Source organism: Pseudonaja textilis, chromosome 15, assembly GCF_049901715.1.
Source record: "Pseudonaja textilis isolate UNSWEBS1 chromosome 15, rPseTex1.2, whole genome shotgun sequence".
Taxonomy (NCBI): Eukaryota; Metazoa; Chordata; class Lepidosauria; order Squamata; family Elapidae; genus Pseudonaja; species Pseudonaja textilis.
This window is the reverse complement of record NC_142004.1, coordinates 7,179,501-7,196,400: the sequence shown is the minus strand read 5'-3', so window position 1 is coordinate 7,196,400 and position 16,900 is coordinate 7,179,501. Positions and strand designations below refer to the sequence as shown.

At 44.5% G+C, this 16,900-nt stretch overlaps 1 protein-coding gene across 12 annotated transcripts in view; it reads left to right on the top strand.

Annotated features, from left to right (window-relative positions):
• The window catches only part of ARVCF (ARVCF delta catenin family member), a 241,802-nt gene that overhangs the window by 154,662 nt on the left and 70,240 nt on the right, over positions 1 to 16,900 (top strand). For 10 of the 12 annotated variants that reach the window (XM_087913376.1, XM_087913369.1, XM_087913370.1 and 7 more), the window contains 2 exons: positions 1,257 to 1,864; positions 13,791 to 14,293. In XM_087913376.1, coding sequence (XP_087769502.1) covers positions 1,257 to 1,864; positions 13,791 to 14,293 — 1,111 coding nt within the window. The remainder of the gene's footprint in view (positions 1 to 1,256; positions 1,865 to 13,790; positions 14,294 to 16,900) is intronic. The other 2 variants (XM_087913366.1, XM_087913368.1) reach the window with 1 other exon arrangement.

Genomic DNA, 16,900 nt, shown 5'->3' with positions numbered 1-16,900 from the left:
TCCCCATTCCCTCCCCACCCCACTAACCTGCTTTCCAGCTCCGTTCTCCTCTGCAGGGCAACCAAAGAAGACCCAGCCAATCAGCTGGGACTCGGGAGGCAAAGAAGAGATGGGGTTAGTGGGGCCAGTCAGAGGTGGGATTTGCCAGTTCTCCAAACTACTCAAAATTCCCACTACCGGTTCTCTGGAACTGCTCAGAACCTGCTGAAGACCACCTCTGCCCATGGTGCTTAGATCTGCCCCTTGGGGCTGCACTGGCCCGCAGTGCCTCTGCCAGTGAAAATGGAGCCCTCCTGAGCTCCGTTTTTTCTGGCAGAAGATTGCAGGAGGCTGTTGCAGTCAGAAACGGAGTTCGGGAGCCCATTTTCTTTGGCAGAGCACTTGGGCCACCCCAGGTGCCCCCAACCTGAGTGACGTCGAATTGGCCACACATACCTTGGTCCCCCAAGGTCAAACGTATCCCTGATGCAGTCCTTAATGAAATCGAGTTTGATGCCCCTGGTCTGGAGCATTTCCGGGATGACCAGAAGAGCCTTAAGGGACTGTGTTGACTCTGGATTCAGTCTACATCAACACCTAGTTGACCTTGTCATGGTTCACTGAATCAGCCCTAGTTGACTAGGTTTTACAAACCATGGGACATTAGCCAATCTCTGGGTTGGCATAACCCATTGAATCATGAATTAACTGTGCTGGGTTTGCACAGCACTCATATGCACTTAGAACAAGCTTAATGTTGTCAAAATATAGCATGTTGTGTAAATGCAACCACTGATCAGCTAAGGATGTTGACCAAGCACAGTTAGGGGACAATGATGTGATATGCCTCCAAATTTGGCAGGGCAATAGGAAAAACAACAGTTGTTGTTATATCCTGGGTAGGGACTTCATGAAGGTATTTGATCCATGGATGTCCACAATGATGAGACAATTGACATCCCAACACAAGTGACGTGGATTATGTCGTTTCCACGATGATGTCCTAACACCTATGACATCATGTCTTCTACTAAACACCTGCGATCTGATTGGCTGCTGGATAAAAAGGATGCTGGCTGAGATAGGCATGGATCCTTTGCAGAGGACATCCAACGTCCTTGTGAAGGATACCAACTGATGGCCAAAGGCTCATCCTCTTATTGCTTTGGGTTGGGATGCATTCGTGCAAAAGTGTGGATGTAAAATAATGACTACAGCCTACCGGGGTTCCCAAAATAAATTATGACTGTGTTTCTCTCTCTCTCTCTCCCTCGCAGGTAACCAAGATGGTCAAGACTGTCACAACTAGAACGGTGCGCCAAGTGCCCCTTGGTCCTGATGGCCTCCCTACAATGGACGGATCCTCCCCCATGGGTAGCTACACTGACTCCATAGACAGAAGGCAGGTCAAGAATGGAGAGCGGTACATCACCCCCCAGGCATCGTCCACTCTGAACCGAACTTACAACAGCTACAACGATTCCTACCCAGAGAGTCACGATGGCCAATATCGTTCCTTTGTAAGCCACAATGGTTACGGCGACCTGCCGGACAATTATGGAAGCTTGTCTCGGAGTGTCAATTACCGACCGCATTATGCCTACGTACCGGGGAACAATTACCGGCCCGAGGACGGGAGCTTCACTTTGCCAAGCAGGAGGGATAATTACGGACCTCTGGCCCAGCCTCAGGTGCCGACGGGCAGTAACGCAGACTTGAACCGCTCCCAGCCAGAACGGTTCCAACCGGAGCCTTATGGGCTGGAGGATGATAACCGCAGCCTCGGAATTGACGACGAAGGTTATGAACTCGATCCAGAGGTCTCGATGGTGAACCGGAGGACGTCGGCTGGGATCCCGGAGAGAGGGAGACCTCACAAGGGAAGGTAAATGCACAGTTAGATGGTTGCAGGGTAGGCAGGATGGTGTAGGACTCTTGTCCTGCAGGAATCGGTGGAAAGTTTGTTTGGTTTGGACTTGCAGGAGAAGTTGAGGGCTGGTAGTGGAGAAGACCTCGTTATGATAGGCCACCGTTCTAAGATTATTCATGGCATCTTCTCAAGGATGTTCATGCTTGTCTAGGCTCTCTTTTCCTACTCTGCTTTGAAAAATGAGTGAGAGTGTCAGGGTTCCGGTGGATGCCCTAATTAAACCATGAGCATCGAGCCAAGTTTTTTTTAAAAAAAAAATCCAGTTATTTATTAGGAGCAACATGTTGGTGACAGATGAATTTTAAAGCTGACAGTCGGCACATACCCAAATGAAGTCAGCTCTGCCTGACATAATTTACAGCCCTCCTAGCACCCTGTTTCCCCCCGCCCCAGGATGTGTCATAAATCACATTCTCCAATGGAGCACTTTCGCAGGCTGTAGAAATCACACCTCTCCCGTTGGTCCCGGTAGCCTGGGATACAGCCTTGAAGAAGGTATGCCTGGAATGTGCTTCTGGTTGTCACTGCTGCCCCGTCAGTTTCCTCCCACCCCCCCTGCTGCCTATGGCAACTCAAGAGCAGGTCAGGAATGCTTTTCGAGTTGACATTCGGCTCCCCTCACTTCCTGAAGGCGATTTGCAATGGCGGTGCAGAATAATAGAGTTGGAAGGGACCTTCGAAGTCTTCTAGTCCAACCGGCGTTTATCACTCTGGGCAAATGACTGCCCAATCTCTTCTTGAAAACCTCTAGTGATGGAGTGCCCACAACTTCTTCAGACAAGTCATTCCACTGATCAAAAGAATAACAGTTGGAAAGGACCCTGGAGGTCTTTTAATCGAAGCCGCTGCTCAGGCAGGAGACCCTATACCATTCTAGACATATCGCAGTCCAGTCTCTTGGAGACAAGCCATTCCTCTGATTGATTGTTCTCACTGTCAGGAAATTTCTCCTTACTTCTAGACTGAATCTCTCCTTGATAAGTTATTTATTATATATATATATATATATATATATATATATATATATATATATATATATATATATATATATATATATATGGATCTTTGGTTGTTCGGGTTTTCTCCCGCGTAAGATTCAAAGTGTCTAGGCAACGTTTCGATGAAGTCTCATTCATCATCATCAGGCCTCTGTCTTTGGCTCTTGCTTTTCAGAGTGATGTGAGGTTGCAGCTGCTTCCTCCTTTTAACTGCCAGTGGGGGTGGGACTTGATTGGGTGGGGGCTTGGCTGTGTTCTGATTGGGTGGGGGTGTGTTCTCATTGGTAGGGGGTTTGGCTGTGTTCTGATTGGTTGGGGGGTTAGCCGTGTTCTGATTGGTTGGAGGCGTGTTCTGTTCAGGTGGGGGCTTGGTTGTGCTCCGGTTAGTCTTATATATATATATGAAACTTATATATATATATGAAACTTGAAGTTGTTATTACAGAACTATAATAATACTGCTGTAGAGGCATTCCAGTAGGTCAATAAAACTAACCAAACGTTTATATCAGCAATATTCAGTATATTGCTGATGCCTTTGCACGTTGAAAGGATTGGAGATTTTTTAAAATTTAAATTCGATCAAGAAACTTTGTAAAGCCATTTAATTGGAACACACCTTGTCCCAACATAAAAAAGCTGGGAAGGTCTGATGCAACCACCCGTCTCTCACCTACTCCAAGAATTCTCAAAGCAATTTTTATATGAATAAATTATCCTGTCTTTCACCGACAAGGAAGTCTGGCAATAAGTAATGATTTTTTTAACATCTAATGATGAAGGTCCCTGTTATTAAGCCTTGGTGGCTAAAATCTTATTTTATTCCTTTTCCTCAAAAGCAAAACTCAGCAAAAGGTGGTAGATTGGGTTTCCCCTAGGAAAGCTGGTGAATAGGAGGGGAAGAGATCACAACTTTGCTAGCAAAATTCAATTTTGACAATATACTGGTAGTCCTGGACTTATGACCACAATGCCCCACAATTCATGATTTTTCTTGCCACAGTTGTTGTGATGACCTGGGCCATGGCACAAAGGCAACACAGTCAAATAAGCAAGAAGAGTCCCTTTATTATCTCCAACTTTGCCCCCAGTGTCCTGGTTACCTTTGGGCTGGAGAAAAAACTCTCCCAAGAACAGTCTTTAAATGGAGGAAATTCAGTCCGAAAACAAAAGTACATACAAACTGTAAATAAAAATCCACACAAACCATGCTGCAGCAATTAACTGGACAGGGCAGGAGAAGGAATTGCAGATTTGGAAGGCCAACAAAACACACACAGTTGGGAAGATGCCAGGAACCCAGATAAGCCTCCACAATAACAGATAACTCATGATTTGCTTCCAACAACTTTGCTGTGCAGAGCTCCCCTTTTTAAACACTGTGTTCCCAGCTGCAGCTAATGAAGGGAATCAGGGCCCTTTCCTCCCCCGTAAGCCATGCAACTCACATTGCTCCCTTCTCCATTCCTCCCTGCGTGCCCTAGGATGAAGAGAGGGTGAGCCTGGGTCTTCCTCTGAACTCCCTCTGCCTTGCTCTATCTCCCCTGCTTGGCCTAGCCGGCTTTTGCCCTTCCCCAGATTCTTCCACAGCCAACAGAGCCACACTCCCACTCCTACACATCCACTCATCCATCCATCCATCATCCATCCATCCATCATCCATCCATCCATCTAACCATTCATCTATCCATCTAACCATCCATTCATTCATCCATCCATCCATCTAACCATCCATCCATCCATCATCCAACCATCCACCTAACCATTCATCCATCCATCATCCAACCATCCATTAATTCTCAGTCTTCTCTTTTTTTTTACTTGCACTGGACTGGTTTGATTCCTGAAATTCAGATTTTTGTCCCATGGACCTCAAAAGCTGGAGAAGAAATGTTATCAGAACCAAGTCTCCCTTGTCTTCTCAGTCAGCCACATAGGATCGCGTTTGCCTGATATACTGCCTGCTAACTTCTGACAGCATCCATTAGCCATCAGACTGTCAGTTTTCAAGATATCACCCAGGCATCCGTTTCTCCACTTAGTGGCACGTTTGGCTGATTTACTCCAGCTTTTCTCTTCTCCCCTTTCCTAGTTACACCGAGGTTGGACAGAGGAAGTGTGTGTCCAGTAGTTTCCTTTCCATTTAGAAATGAGCGGACACATTGATTTTCAATAAGTCTTGAAAGGTTAATAATTCTACCGACAAATGAAACTTGGCCCGTAGACAAACAAACCCCACTGGCAGAGGAGCCTTGAAAGAAAGATTTTCTTGAGAGTACAGGTAGCCTTCGACTTGCAACAATTCATTTAATACCATTCAGAGTTACAAGGAGGGTTTCTCCTAAAGTCTACCACCATTTCTATGGTTTTGAGCGTGTTCAGTTCCAGATTGTTCCGGTCAAACCACGAGGCAAGTTGTACAACCTCCTGTCTGTATTTGGATTCGTCGTTGTCTCGAATAAGACCAATCACTGTTGTGTCATCTGCAAACTTCAGTATTTTAACATTTATTTAAGATTTATTTAAAATTTAATTTATTTAAAATTTAGTATTGAAATTGTAAAGGCTCCAACACTGGAAGTTTTTAGGAAGAGATTGGATAGACATATGTCTGAAATGGTAGAGGGTTGCCTGCCTGAGCAGGTGGTTGGACTAGATGACCTCCAAGGTTCCTTCCCACTCTGTTATTCTTATTCTGTGTGATTGCTGATGCCTCCTGGTTTTAAACGGTGGAACGGCTTGCCTTCAGAAGTTGACGGTACTCCATCACCGGAGTCTTTTAAGAAGAAACTGGAGAGCCATTTGTCTGGAATGGTATAGGTTTCCTGCTTGGGGTTGGACTAGAAGACCTCCCAGGGCTCCTCCAGCTCTGTTCTTCTGCTATCTCCTGGTGTAGGTTTCTCAGAGGCTTCAGGTTTGTGCGATTGCTGATGCCTCCTGGTTTTAATGAGCTAGATTTTGCTCAGGGCATCTCCTTTCCCCTGCTTGCACAATGCAGAGGTATCCATTTCTGAACTGGTGATTACTGGGGTAAACTGGTTATAGCCCTGTTCCTTGTCCTAAATTCTGGGTTGACGTTTTCCACCCGTCTCTAACCAGGCAGGAAGCTGGTTCTTTGCACCATTCTCCTGTCCCCTCTCTCTCTCTCTCTCTTTCTGCCTGCCTCTTTCTTCTCGCTGTTGACCCAGTTTCCGAAGAAGCTCGCATTTGAATATAGACTGGGAGGTGGCGAGAGGAGAGAAATGGTCGTTTCAGAAAGCGCCTGCAAATATAAATTAGTGCACAAAAGCAGATTTCCGTCTTGCCTGCGTGCCTGGAAATTTATATGCCCAAGCTAATTTTGGTCCCATGATAATTGCCCAAAGAAGGACAGAGCTGCATCTGAGCAGAGATACAAGGAAACGATCCATGTCTGGAATGGAAAAGCCTCTGAGAAACCTACACCAGGAGATAGCAGAAGAACAGAGTTGGAGGGGCCCTGGGAGGTCTTCTAGTCCAACCCCAAGCAGGAAACCTATACCATTCCAGACAAATGGCTCTCCAGTTTCTTCTTAAAAGACTCCAGTGAAGGAGCACCTTCAACTTCTGAAGGCAAGCCACCGATTTAATGGTTCTAATTGTCAGGAAATTTCTCCTTAGTTCCAGGTTGCTTCTTTCCTCGATTAGTTTCCATCTGTTGCTTCTTGTCCCTGCCTTTAGGTGCTTTGGGGAATAATTCGACCCCCTCTTCTTTGTGGCAGCCCCTCAAATATTGGAACACTCCTTATCATGTCACACCTAGTCCTTTTCATTAAACTAGACCTAACCCAATTCCTGGTACCCATCTTCGTATGTTTTAGCCTCCGTTTCTTAATCATCTTGGTTGCTCTTCTCTGCACCCTTTCTAGAGCCTCAACATCTGTTTCATATCATGGCCACCAAAACTGGATCCCCATGATGTAGTTCTCATGGATGTTCCCAAGCCCTGTGCTTTGCTGCATCCGATCCTGGATGAAAAACAGGCACCTATCGCGATTACTTAGCCAGTTGACTGTCTCCTCGCTCCGCACATTTTTGGAAGCCTCCTTTGGCTCTTCAAATTGGCATGTGTCACTACGTCTTCTTGGAGCAAATCCCGTTTTAATTATGTGTGGAGAGAAAAAGGCCATAATCTTCGGCTTTGGTCGCAAAGACTGAGCAGATGGCTTTAGAGGGTCCACAGCGTGTCGTGGAAGCATTGCATCTTATCTGCAGCTGTTCCCCTGAAAACAGCACTGAGTGATATGCTGCTGTTGAACCTGGGAGGTCCATAATGGTCTCTTGGTTGAGTCCAGAGGTGGTATTCAGCTGGTTCTGGAGAACCAGTAGCGGAAATTTTGAGTAGTTCTGAAAAACGGCAAATACCACCTCTGACTGGCCCCGCCAACCCCATTCATTCTCTGCCTCCCGAATCCTAGCTGATTGGCTGGGTCTTCTTTGGTTGCTCTGCACAGGAGAACGGAGCTTGCTCCTCCTTTATATCTCATGGGAGGGCCAATCAGCTTCAAGCCTTACTCCAGAGTCACCCCTTTTGTCTTAACTGTTCTTGCCTTCTGGCAGCTCTGTGCATGCGCGCACTGAGAACAGGCTCCCCTTGTTCCTCTTCCTCGCTGCTGTCAGATTCTGGAGGCTACAGAGTCAGCACATAACTCCCAGATAGCCTTGGCCCATCTCTGTGTCGGACACAGGACCTTCGTCCGAGTCCTCCCCAGACTCCAGGACTGGCCCATGTTCCTCCTCACTGCCGTCTCCGCGGGCTGCCAGCGCACCACAACAAGGACTTTAAAAAACTTTGATTTGAGCAGGGGGACATTTCAATGTCTTCTGCCAGCAGCCAACCAAAAGTTCTTCTCAGCCCCAAAATGACATAACAGAAGATCATCTCAAAGGTGGTTTCTTTTTTCAAAAGACAATTGGTCTTCTTCCTTGAGGAAGACGTTTCGCTTCTCATCCAAGAAGCTTCTTCGTTTCTGACAATTCAGCCCATTCAGTCAGAACTGAAGAAGCTTCTTGGATGAGAAGCGAAACATCTTCAAGGAAAGACTTAAAGTCCAATTGCCTGGTTGTAAGTCAGCATCAAGGCGTTTCTTTCTTGAAATATCTTGTATTTTACCAATATTCTACCGCCAGCTATCGCCTGTTATCTATTGAGAGGACTTTATTGAAAAAGAAACCAGATTAATGTTCCTTGAAGGAGTATTTTTAGAAAGGAAAATTTATCCTCATAAAAGGAGAATTCAGGGCCTGCCTCATTTATAACCCTCATGAGTTTTCCATGCCAAAATGGCTAAGTTTGATCAATTGCATATTTACCTGTTGTTTAGCTGAACATAGATCGCTTTTATTTCTGCAATATGGCACTGTGGAGGGTGAGGATAATGGCCTAGTCTGCGTTTGACAATTGCTTTCTTTGGAACTCTTTTGTAAATTCTTTGAAATTCCATTCTGAGCGGCGAATATATGCATGTCATGTTTAAATACATACGTAAGTTAATGTATGATTCCTTTTGAGAAAGGCGCCATGGTTCATACATCATACACGGGCACAGAGGGTAGTGGCTCAGCTCACTGTGATTTATTTAAACTCCGTGAAGCATAGTGACATTTTTCCTGATGCCTGGAACAGGCATTTTCTCCAAATGTGCCAGAAATCTGGGCAGGTTGGCATTTCTAGATATCTTCTATCTATCTGCTTACCTGCTCTATCCATGTCTGTCATGTGACCATCCATCTCTCTCTCTCTCTCTTTCTCTGCTTACCTACTGTATCCATATCTATCTGTCTGACCATCCATCCATTCACTTTTACTTACCTGCTCTATCCATCTTTCTCTCATCTATCTATCTATCTATCTATCTATCTATCTATCTATCTATCTATCTATCTATTATCCTTCTATCATCTATCCATCCATCTATCATCTATTCATCCATCTGTCTATCATCTATCTATCTAATCTAATCTATCTATGTCCATTCCCTATTCACTTCTGTGATACTACCATCAGTCTCTGTCCACCTATATCTGTCTGTCCATCCATCCATCCATCCATCCATCTATACTTACCTGCTCTATCTACCTCTCCCCCCCCATGCTTCTCTGCTATATCCATATCTATCTGTTTCTACTTATGTTCTGTATCCATATCTATCTATCTGTCTGACCATCCATCCATTCCTACTTACCTGCTCTATCCATCTCTCTCTCACACACACACCTATCCATCTCTCATCTACCTACCTACCTATCATCTACCTAACTACCTATCATCTATCTATCTATCTATCTATCTATCTATCTATCTATCTATCTATCTATCTATTCATCTACCCACCCACCCATCTATCATCTATCTATCTATCTATCTATCTATCTATCTATCTATCATCTATCCATCCACCCACCCACCCACTCACCCATCCATCCATCCATCCATCCATCCATCCATCCATCCATCCATCCATCTAATCTAATCTAATCTAATCTAATCTAATCTAATTTAATCTAATCTAAATTTCTACACCAGCTACCTCACTTAAGTGACTCTGGGTGGTTTATAACAATGAAGTGTCTTTGGGCTGTTTAAACAGGAGAGAACAAACGTGTGGATAAGCCCAGAAACAAAAATACTCTCCACCAAGTTCCCTGCGGGCAGGAGCTGGATTTACGCCATACGTCTAGATAAATGCAATTCGCACAATGGCCTTGGCCAGGTTTTAAAACGGCAAGAAATACCTTCCATCTAAACCATAGTTGGGAAAGGAAAGAAAGCTCGCATGCAGAGTCAAGAGCATCCTTTTCCCCCCGCCGCTCTCTGTGCATCCTGTTTTTCCCAGGAACAGCGTTTCCCAGGGTCAATCTTGTTTGAAGGTCAGGGGCTGTAAGAGCTAATGGAAAGCAGCAGGGTCTGTAATCCTGTTTGTTTTGCCATGATGGACTCCATGACAGAGACTTCGGCGGCTAGGAGCAAAGCCCGAACAAAGAAGCTTTGGAAGTAATTTAATAGCAGGGCGATGAATGATGGGGACTCGGGCGCTCGCATGCTAGCATCGTTTCTCCTTCCAAGAGCAAACTCCCCTTCTCCGGTCAGTAGGCCTGCTCGTGGTGGGGTGATTCATTCCTCCAAGCCGTCTCTGGAAGATCAAAAATAAAATACCGGCACGTGCGGTGTAATGCCGAGTCTGGACTGTATATTAGTGTGATGTACTTCTCTTCATTGATTTCATCAGGTGGCGCACAGGTTGGAAAGCGGGAGGCGGCAGATGTGCGAAAGCCTTGTGGCCCAACCTGTTGCTCGCAGTTGACAAGTCAAAGAATAGAATAGAATAGAATAGAATAGAATAGAATAGAATAGAATAGAATAGAACAGAATAGAGGATGGGATGGGATGGAAGAAGAGAAGAGAAGAGAAGAGAAGAGAAGAGAAGAGAAGAGAAGAGAAGAGAAGAGAAGAGAAGAGAAGAGAAGAGAGAAGAATAGAACATAGAATAGAATGGGAATAGAATAGAATAGAATAGAATAGAATAGAATAGAATCATAGAATAAAATTGAATTGAACTGAATAGAGGATGGGATGGGATGGAAGAGAAGAGAAGAGAAGAGAAGAGAAGAGAAGAGAAGAGAAGAGAAGAGAAGAGAAGAGAAGAGAAGAGAATATAGAATAGAATGGGAATAGAATAGAACAGAATATAGAATAAAATAGAATAGAATAGAATAGAATAGAATAGAATAGAATAGAATAGAATAGAATAACAGAGTTGGAAGGGACCTTGGAGGTCTTCTAGTCCAAACCCCTGCTTAGGCAGGAGATGCTATACCATTTCAGACAAGTGACTGTCCAGTCTCTTCTTAATAACTTCCAGTGTCAGAGCATTTACAACTTCTGGAAGGAAGTTGTTCCACTGATTAATTGTTTTGATTTTCAGGAAATTTCTCCTTAGTTCTAAGTTGCTTCCATCCTTGATTAGTTTCCATCGGTTGCTTCTTGTCCTGCCTTCAGGTGCTTTGGAGAATAGCTTGACCCCCTCTTCTTTGGGGCAGCCCTTGAGATATTGGAAGACTGCTATCATGTCTCCCCTAGTCCTTCTTTTCATTAAACTAGATATACCCAGTTCCAGCAACCGTTCTTCCTATGCTTTAGCCTCCAGTCCCTCATCATCCTAGTTGCTCTTCTCTGCACTCTTTCTAGAGTCTCAACACTTTTGTTACATCATGGCGACCAAAACTGGACGTGCTATTCCAAGTGTGGCCTTACCAAGGCGTTATAAAGTGGTATTAACACTTCACGTGATCTTGATTCTTAGAATCCTTAACAAGTCTGGAAAGTGCTTTAAAAAAAAAAAAAGAGTTAAATCTGCCTTCCCCCGCCTTGTCAGCTTGTGCTGGGGTTCTTTAAGTCTCTGTGCTTTCAAATATGTAACAATCACCCTGAAAATTTGGGAAAAGGCTCACCAGAACTTGAAAACTCGCTGAAATCAATTGTTTGTGGCTACGTAGGGTTCTAGGCTGAACCCTTTTTTAATTCCGCCCCCAAGTTCTGCCACACTGCTTCCTACACAGGGTCTATCTATCTACTTAGAAGGTTATACCTTTAGTCTGGAAAGATTCAGTCTATTAGGTGCACATAGATAAATAAAAATAGAGATGTGGACTTGAGTGGATTTCACTATGCCGTCTCTGTGGTTCGGCTTTATAAGTTGTATTTGGGAGTCCTGATAATGCCACTCCAGACCATAATCTTTCCTGCTTCTTTGGCTATGAAACAGAAGGAAGCTTTCTCTTTCTTTCTTTCTTTCTTTCTTTCTTTCTTTCTTTCTTTCTTTCTTTCTTTCCTTCTTTCCTTCTTTCTTTCTGTCTTTCTTTCCTTCCTTCCTTCACATTCCTTCCTTCCCTTTCCTTCTTTTCTTTCTTTCTTTCTTTCTTTCTTTCTTTCTTTCTTTCTTTCTTTCTTTCTTTCTTTCTTTCTTTCTTTCTTTCTTACTTTCTCCTGCAATTCCTCTTTGCCCGTTTGTGAACCGTTCACTGGAACAAACCCATCTCTTCTTTCTGCCATCGCTATCCCCGGAGCAGAGAAGGAAGGAAGTAGATGAGTAGGAAACTGGTTGCTTGGAGGCTCAGCTGGGAAAACCAGCTGGGGATCGAAGCAGATGCCGTGTGCCTCTCTGGGGTTTTGCAAGACGCACAATTAAACTTGCTGAATTTAAGAAGGAGGAAACAGTTCGGCTTTTTGAGTCAGATTCCAGCTTCAAGCAGCGCATCTCACTGCGAATTAAGGACGGAAGCTCAGTTCAGCTCCATCCTTATTATTCAAGGAAGGGCTTTTTCGCTTCTTACAAGGAAAAATATTAATATGAATGTAACATTATTATCTTCTTTTCTGCTGAAGAATGGAAACAGCTCTCCTGCATAAAAGCAGACGTAATGGCTGTTGAGACACTGTAAATTGCAGCCCAGGAAACTAATGAATTATACATATTGCAATAAGAGTGTCAATAAAAGGTTTCTTTGACTCTTTCCTTCCTTTCTTCCTTTCGTTTTCACTTTCCTATACATTAAACTTCCTGCTTAGTTTATCTCAGGTTGTTTAAAAACAAACAAACTAACTAACTTATTATCGTGACCTTAACCGGATCCTTTGTAGGGTGATGGACCTGGACCACATTTTACTTTATTTTAAACTCTGCTAATATCATCCAGGCTTATTCGGGGCATGACGGAGTTTGGAAAGAAAGAGAAATAATCTCTCTGTGGTGTTGTTGCAACTCTCCAAAGCCAACAAACAGAAATGCACAAAATTTGGCAGGTTGCTGTCATTTTGTCTTGGCTGGAAAATATTCCAACGATGGCACTGGGATTCCTGCATTATTAAGCCGTGGTTCATGTCATCCTGGCTTTGCATAAACCATGAAGCCTGTTGCAAAGAGCCTCTTCCCACCAGCTGTGAAGCTGGGAGTTTACCACCTAAAATAATAAACACATGGATGTGACAACCTCACATCCTGAATAATTATATCCACCATATCTTGCTCTTCAGAGGTGGTATGCTGCTGGTTCGCACCGGTTGTAGCAATCTGGTAGCACCGGTCAGCAGTTGGCTCCGCCCATCTGCCCCTGCCCTTTCCTGTCCTATATTTCCTTTGTTTGCAGCTCAGCTGATAGGCGCGGCAGAATGGATTACCGCGCCTCAGCTGTTTTACTCACCAGCGCTGAAGGTAAGATAAGTGTCAATTCATGAAATATCTCTATGGTCTTTTTAGAGTTGCCAACAGAAAGGGAGGAGGGAAGGGGGTTTGAAAGAGCAGTGTGGCAGCTTGGAAATAGAAAGTGCATTCCATAAATAGTTTTTCAGAGATAGTAACTAGGTGTGTGAAGTTTGTGCCATGTAAATATCTTACTGGAGAGTATGATTGATGACTCTTGGCTATGGATGTGTCCCATTGGAGAATATGAATTACGATATACCCAGGGGGTGGGGGAAAACCAGGGTCAAAGATGACAATGAATTATGTGTCTCGGAGTCGGCTCCACCCAGGCAATGCCGGACATGTTAACTCCTAATAAATCCTTTTTAAGTTTTGGAAGTTTGGCTCGAGACTCATGATTTAATTGGGGTGACTGCCGGAATCCTGACAGTAAAGCACATGACCAAGGGGATGCTGCAACAGTCATCAGGGTGAAAAACAGTCCTAAAATATATTTTTTTCAGTGCCATTGTAACTTTGAATGGTCACTAAATGAACTGTTGTAAATTGAGGACTACCAGTACCACAAAAAGATGAGGGGTTTTTTCTTTTAAATGGGTTATTCTATTCTATTCTATCCTATTCTATTCTACAACTCGTCCTCTACTATGATTCCTTTCTCAGCAGGAGCTATGAGGATCCAATTGAGAGCGAAATCGTCAATGAGAGAATTCCCTACTTGCACGGCAGCTATGCGGCTCCTTTGGCGCAACCCGAAAGGGGGAGCATGGCCAGCATCGACCGCCTGGGCAAGCGCTCCCCCTCCATTGACAGCATTCGCAAAGACCCCCGATGGCGAGACCCGGATCTTCCTGAAGTCATCGCCATGCTCAGCCACCCCATCGATCCCGTGAAATCCAACGCAGCAGCCTACCTCCAGCATCTCTGCTACGAGAATGATAAGATCAAGAAGGACGTGAGACATCTCAAGGGCATTCCCATCCTGGTGGGTCTGCTAGACCATCCCAAGCCTGAGGTCCACCGCAAAGCATGTGGGGCCCTCCGGAACATATCCTATGGGAAGGATAATGAGAACAAAGTGGCCATCAAGAACTGTGATGGGATCCCAGCTTTGATCAGGTTGTTGCGCAAGACGAGTGATATGGAAGTACGGGAACTCATTACAGGTCAGTGGTTTCTTCTTCTTCTTCTTCTTCTTCTTCTTCTTCTTCCTCTTCTTCTTCTTCTTCTTCTTCTTCTTCTTCTTCTTCTTCTTCTTCTTCTTCTTCTTCTTCTTCTTCTTCTTCTTCTTCTTCTTCTTCTTCTTCTTCTTCTTCTTCTTCTTCTTGTCCCTCATCTTGCTGTCCTTCTTCTTGTTGTCCTTCTTGTTCTTCTTCTTGTCCTTCTTCTTGTTGTTGTCCTTCTTCTTGTTGTCCTCCTCCTCCTTCTTCTTCTCCTCCTCCTCCTCTTTCTCTTTCTCCTCCTCTTCTCCTTCTCCTTCTATCTCCTCCTCCTCCTCCTTCTTCCTTCCTTGTTCTTCTTCCTCCTCTTCCTCTTCCTCTCCTCCTCCTCCTCCAATATGAGAAGAATTCTCCTTTCCCCTTTCTGTTCTCTATTATAAAACCTCTTTTTACCCCCTTCTCCTTCTCCATTTTGTCAATGCCGATGGTGTTGCTCCAGATGTTTTAATATTGTGATGCTCCAGATGCTTAATATTGCACCCCTGGTGCCCATCACTATTGGTACTGCCTTTGCTTTCCTTTGCCACAGTTATTCTACTTCTTTTTGCAGGTCTTTATATGTTTTGTGATTTTTCTCCAGGGTTTTTTCTTCTACTCTGCTGTCTCCAGGTAATGCCACATCCACTATCCAGACTTTTTGGTCTTCCTTATCAACAATTTTTAAGTCTGAGATCCTCCTCCTCCTTCCCCTTTCATCCACCTTTGATCAGGCCTTGTCCAACATCAGCGTTGGGATTTCCTGGTGCCTCCCATCTAACCTCTAACTAAATCTGTTCCTAGATAGCCCTTGTGGGAAGAATTGAGGATGACTCTTGCTTTGAAACCTATTGTCTGATCTTAGAAGTACTTCCACTGGTCCCTTCCATTCAACTCACTCCCCAGATTAATAATCAAGAGGTCTCCTTCTTCCCACTTTGAAGAAACACCCCCTTCTACTTTGTTTCCACTTCTTCGTGTGCAGTTTTCATGGAGGAATCTCCATGTCTCCTTCGTAATCATAGCGAAGGTGTTAGTATTCCAACTAACTAACTCCAAACAAATAAACTCTGAGACAAGTATTTTCTCAAAGCTCCATTTGATTAGAGTTGTCCTATTGGCACATCTGGCAAAACCCAGATCTAAGAGTTCCGGGTTCTCCCTTCTCAAAAGAGAAATTCAAAGATCCATCCCCTGCATCCATCAATCCATCACAGGGCCCAATCAAATCTTTGTCCCCACTGGAGACATCCCTCCAGTCACTTCCTTCCAGGTGCAGGGCAACATGTCCTTGACTCTCTGAGAAAGGAATGTTGTTGAGTCTAATCTTCTACCTCACTATGAAATCCCCCCTCCCAAATTCCCAGGCACTGAACGTGGCAGCTTCCAAGCTTCCAAGTGAAAGGTGCCTTCCAAGACTGACTGAAGGCTGTCCTTAGCCTGCCAAGTGAATCCATAGGGGGTGAACATCTCAACAACCCACATAATATTGTAGTGTCTCACCACATGAAGTAAAGTGGTAGTTTTGGCGTTCTCTTCAAGTGCCTTTTCCCAGATTAAAAAAAAACTGAGGTTGGCCCAGCCAGCAAACTCAACGCTGTTCTTGGGTTACGTTGTCGGTTTGATTCAGCCACAATTCATAACTTTTTTGGGGTTGATGCCTCAGCTTGGATGAGGTCCCCTGGGGCTCGGCGAGAACATTGTATCTCCGCTGCTCATTCTCTTGATTCACAACACAGAGTGGAATGAGAACAAGGAAGCCCTGAAGAAAAGAAAAACGCGTTTTGAGAAAGCAGCATATGGTCTGACTTTCCTCTCGGAGTGATAAAAACTAGGTGTGGCATAACAGTTCCCAACGGAGACGCTCAGTTGCAACGAACTCATTACCCTCCCTTGGAGAACAGCTGGAGGAACTGAGACTCCTCAGTGTTTCTTCTTTCCCCTCAGGGTGTTTATCGCAAAGTAATTCTTGGGAGAGTTTGAAAATGGTTCAAGAGCTCAGTGACAAAGTCTTACATCTGTCGAGCAGAAAACCCATCTCTGGGCCCGTGTTGAAATTTACAGGGAGTCCTTAACTAAAGACCACCATTGGGAGCCAGCTCTTCCATTGCTAGGCAATGCGGTCGTTAAGGGAGGCACGTCTGATTTTATGACCTTTTCTTCCCTGCAGTTGTTAAGTGAATCACTGGTCATTAAGCAATTCCAGGGTCCTTCACTGAATGTACTTTTTGGAAGCCTCCCAGGGCAGGCCACAAATGACCCTATCACACGATTGCAGTACACTATGACTGTCATGCTATTTTTTAACAGAATAACAGAGTTGGAAGGGACCTTGTAGGTCATCTAGTCCAACCCCCTGCCCAAGCAGGAGACTGTACACCATTTCTGACAGATAGCAGTCCAGTCTCTTCTTGAAAGCCTCCAGGGATGAAGCTCCCATAACTTCTGAAGGCAACTTCTATTCCATTGGTTGACTGTTCTCACTGTCAGAAAATTCCTTCTTATTTCCAGATTGAATCTCTCCTTCATCAGTTTCCATCCATTATTCCTTGTCTGGCCTTTGGGTGCCTTGGAAAA